The sequence below is a fragment of the Nannospalax galili genome, unplaced genomic scaffold, assembly GCF_000622305.1.
Source record: "Nannospalax galili isolate Female #2095 unplaced genomic scaffold, S.galili_v1.0 scaffold139, whole genome shotgun sequence".
Taxonomy (NCBI): domain Eukaryota; kingdom Metazoa; phylum Chordata; class Mammalia; order Rodentia; family Spalacidae; genus Nannospalax; species Nannospalax galili.
Genome location: NW_008345884.1, coordinates 1,900,688 through 1,904,136, shown reverse-complemented (window position 1 = coordinate 1,904,136; position 3,449 = coordinate 1,900,688). Strand labels below are relative to the sequence as shown.

Below are 3,449 nucleotides of genomic sequence, written 5' to 3'. Positions count from 1 at the left end.
GGTTTTTGCCTTTGAGGTTTTTAAAAATATTTATTATTTTTATTTTATGTGTATGAGTGTATTGCCTGCAAGTATGTGAGTGCACCCGTGTCATGCAATGCCAGGAGGTCAGAAGAGGGTTTTGGATCCCCTGGAACTGGAGTTAAGGACAGTTCATAGCCGCCATGTGAGTGCTGGGAATCGAACCCGGGTCCTCTACAAGAGCAGTCAGTGCTCTTAACCGCTGGGCCATCTCTCCAGCCCTGATTCTTTGTATTTTCATTATTGTTTTTGTTTCATTAATTTCTACCCTGGTTTTATTATTTCTTCCTGTCTACTTGATTTGGGTTTGGTTTGTTACTGTTTTTCCAAACTCTCAAATTGTATCATTAAGTTGTTTATTTGTGTCATTTTGATTAAATTTCTATTGATTTATTTTTAGTTTATGTGTGTGCAGTGCCTTCAGAGGCCAGAAGAGATCCCTGGACCTGGAGTTATTGATGGATGTTAGCTGCAACGTGGGTGCTGGGAACTGATCCTGGGTCTTCTGTAGGGTATCAAGTGCTTGCTCTTAACTGCTGGGACATCTCTCTAGTCACTTAAGGTTTTTCTTAATAACAATAATGACTTTATTATTTTTATTATTTACCAAAATCATTTGTATACACATGTGTATATCTGTTGTAGTGAGTACAGGTGTCTATAGAGTCCAGAAGTGTTGGAAGGAGAGTTACAGGTAGTTGTGAGCCACCTGATATGGGTGCTAGGAACCAAATTCAGTCCTTTGGAAGAGCAGAAGTGCTCTTAACCACTGAGCAATCTCTCCAGTTCCTCTTTCTGATTTATTAAATATAGGCACTTAGAACTATAAACTTTCTTCTTAGGACTCCTTTTTTTGTTTTTTTTGTTTTTTTTCAGTCTTTTTGAGACAGGGTCTCCCTGTAGCCCCAGCTGTCCTGGAACTCATTACGTAAACCAGGCTGGCCTCAAACTCACAAAGATCCCCCCTGCCTCTGCCTCCCAAGTGCTGGGATCAAAGGCGTGTGCCACCATACCCAGCAGGACTGCTTTTAATGTGTCCCAGAGGTTTTAGTATATTGTGTTTCTTTTTTTTAATCTCTTTTTTGCTTTCTTCTTTGACCCAGTCATTATTCAGTAGTGTGTTGTTAATCTCCATGAATTTACGTAATTTCTACAAATTCCTTTGCTGTTGATTTCATGTTTTATTGCATTGTGGTCAGATATGATATATGGAGTTATTTTAGTTTTTCTGGTTGTTGAGATTTGTTTTGTGTCCCAGTATGTGGTCTGTTTTAGAGGATCTTTGGCATTTGGGTGAAATATTCTGTAGATATTTGTTAGGTCCATTTGATGTATGACATCATTTACTTGTGACGTTTCTCTACTTTTGTCTAGATGATCTGTTGAAGAAAGTGGGGTATTGAAGTCCCCTACTATTAGTGAGTTGGTGTTAATCTGGATACACCAGAGTTTGGTACATATATGTTTAGGATTGTAATGGCTTCTTGGTTAGTAGTCCCTTGAGCAGAATAAAATTTCCTTCTTTATCCCTTCTGATTAATTTAGTTTGAAGTCTAATTCTCCAGCTACTAGGACAGCAACCCCAGCTTGTTTCTGGCCCCATTGCTGCCTATGTTGAGTGGAAGTTTTTGATCAGGTATGAAGAGTTTATAGGTCAATCTCTCATATATTGATTTTTTTTTTTTTTTTGGTCTTTTTGAGACAAGGTCTCCCTGTAGCCCCAGCTGTCCTGGAACTCACTATGTAGACCAGGCTGGCCTTGAACTCACAGAGACCCGCCTGCCTCTGCCTCCCGAGTGCTGAGTTTAAAGGCATGCGCCACCACGCCCGGCTGGTATTGATTTTTTGATTGGAGAGACTGACTTGATTCCAATTCAGTGGTATCTGAAAAGCATGCAGATATGGCTCCTGACTGGGTCTGAGTGGTGCCAGGTTAAGGACCTCTGGCAGACTCACTGAGAGTGTGTGAGTGAGATTCCTGACTGGACCACTCCTTGGAGGCTCTTCAAGGGCCTAGGCAGGGCTGATTCATATGGCTTGTGTGCATGTGGGTATGACTAGAGCTACTTCTGGGTGGTGTGGGGGGGTGCTGTAGGGAGGAGTCTGGGGGCACACCCAGCTTGCTTGAACTCAGCTCTGACTCCAGATGCCCTGGGTGAATGGGAGATTGTGTGCATCTGTGTCTGAGTGACTCTGCCAGTGTGAAATCAGGTGTGACTCTGAGTGGGTCTAGGCATGTATGGGTTGTACTGATGTGGTTCTTGGAGGATTCACCTGGCTGACATACACTCCTGTGGGACTCCAGCTAGGTCTGGGCTGTTTTGATAGTTTGATGAGAATCTCTTGGTCATTTTGCTATTATTCCTTAGATTCCAAGAAGTCTCATTGTGAGTTTACAGTAACTGGAAATGTGCATCCCGAGGCAGCAATAAGAGTTGTCCAGTGCATGGCACGTTTCATGGCAGCCTATTTTACCAATCAGCCGCTCTGCATTCTGCCACCTCACAGTGTGAATGTTCTTCCTCCACTTCACATTAAAACAGGTAATATGGCAAACAAATGATTTTCAACCTTGCTATTTGCACATAGTATCTAAAGCTGTATTATTCAGAGATCATTATTCTATGGAAATTGCACTGTTCTGGCGCATAGGAGGTGCACATAGGTGGAATATTACTCTTCTGTATTAAATCCAGGCCAGGCTGGAATCTTTTTTTCTTTATTTAATTTTATTACTTTTGTTTTATGTATATGAATGTATTGCCTGCATGTGTGTAAGTGCACCTGTGTCATGCAATGCCTGCAGAGGTCAGAAGAGGGCATCAGATTCTCCTGGAGCTGGAGTTATGGACGGTTGTTAGCTGCCATGTGGGTGCTGGGAATCAAACTCCGGTCCTCTGCAAGAGCAGCCAGTGCTCTTAATTGCTGAGCCATCTCTCCAGCCCCTGCTTGGCTTCTTTTAAAAACCGTAATATTTATATTTATTTTCATTTTATGTGTATGAGTGTTTGGCTGCGTGTAAAGTGCATCCATGCATGCAGTGCCCATGGAGGCCAGAAGAGGGCATTGTATCCCTTGGAACTGGAGTTATGGACATGTAGGTGCTGGGATCCTAACCTGGGTCCTCTGCAAGAGTTACCAGTGTTCTATTTTTTTTTTTTTGAGACAGAGTCTCCCTATAGCTGCAGCTGGCCTGGATTCACTGTGGAGACCAGGCTGGCCTTAAACTCTCAGAGATTGCCTGCCTCTGCCTCCCATGTGCTGGGATTAAAGGTGTGTACCACAACACCTGGCATAACCCCCAGTGTTCTTCACCACGAGTCCTTGGCTCTTTTTAATATGGGTTCTGGGGATTGAACTCAGGTTCTCATGCTTGTAAGGCAAGCACTTTACTGACTGAACTGTCTTCCTACCTCTGCCCTCTATTT

The 3,449-nt window shown here is 42.9% G+C and overlaps 1 protein-coding gene across 1 annotated transcript in view; it reads left to right on the top strand.

Moving 5' to 3' along the window:
• The window catches only part of Cplane1 (ciliogenesis and planar polarity effector 1), a 135,699-nt gene that overhangs the window by 28,398 nt on the left and 103,852 nt on the right, over positions 1-3,449 (top strand). Inside the window, exon 16 of the mRNA XM_029567798.1 lies at positions 2,391-2,564. Coding sequence (XP_029423658.1) covers positions 2,391-2,564 — 174 coding nt within the window. The remainder of the gene's footprint in view (positions 1-2,390; positions 2,565-3,449) is intronic.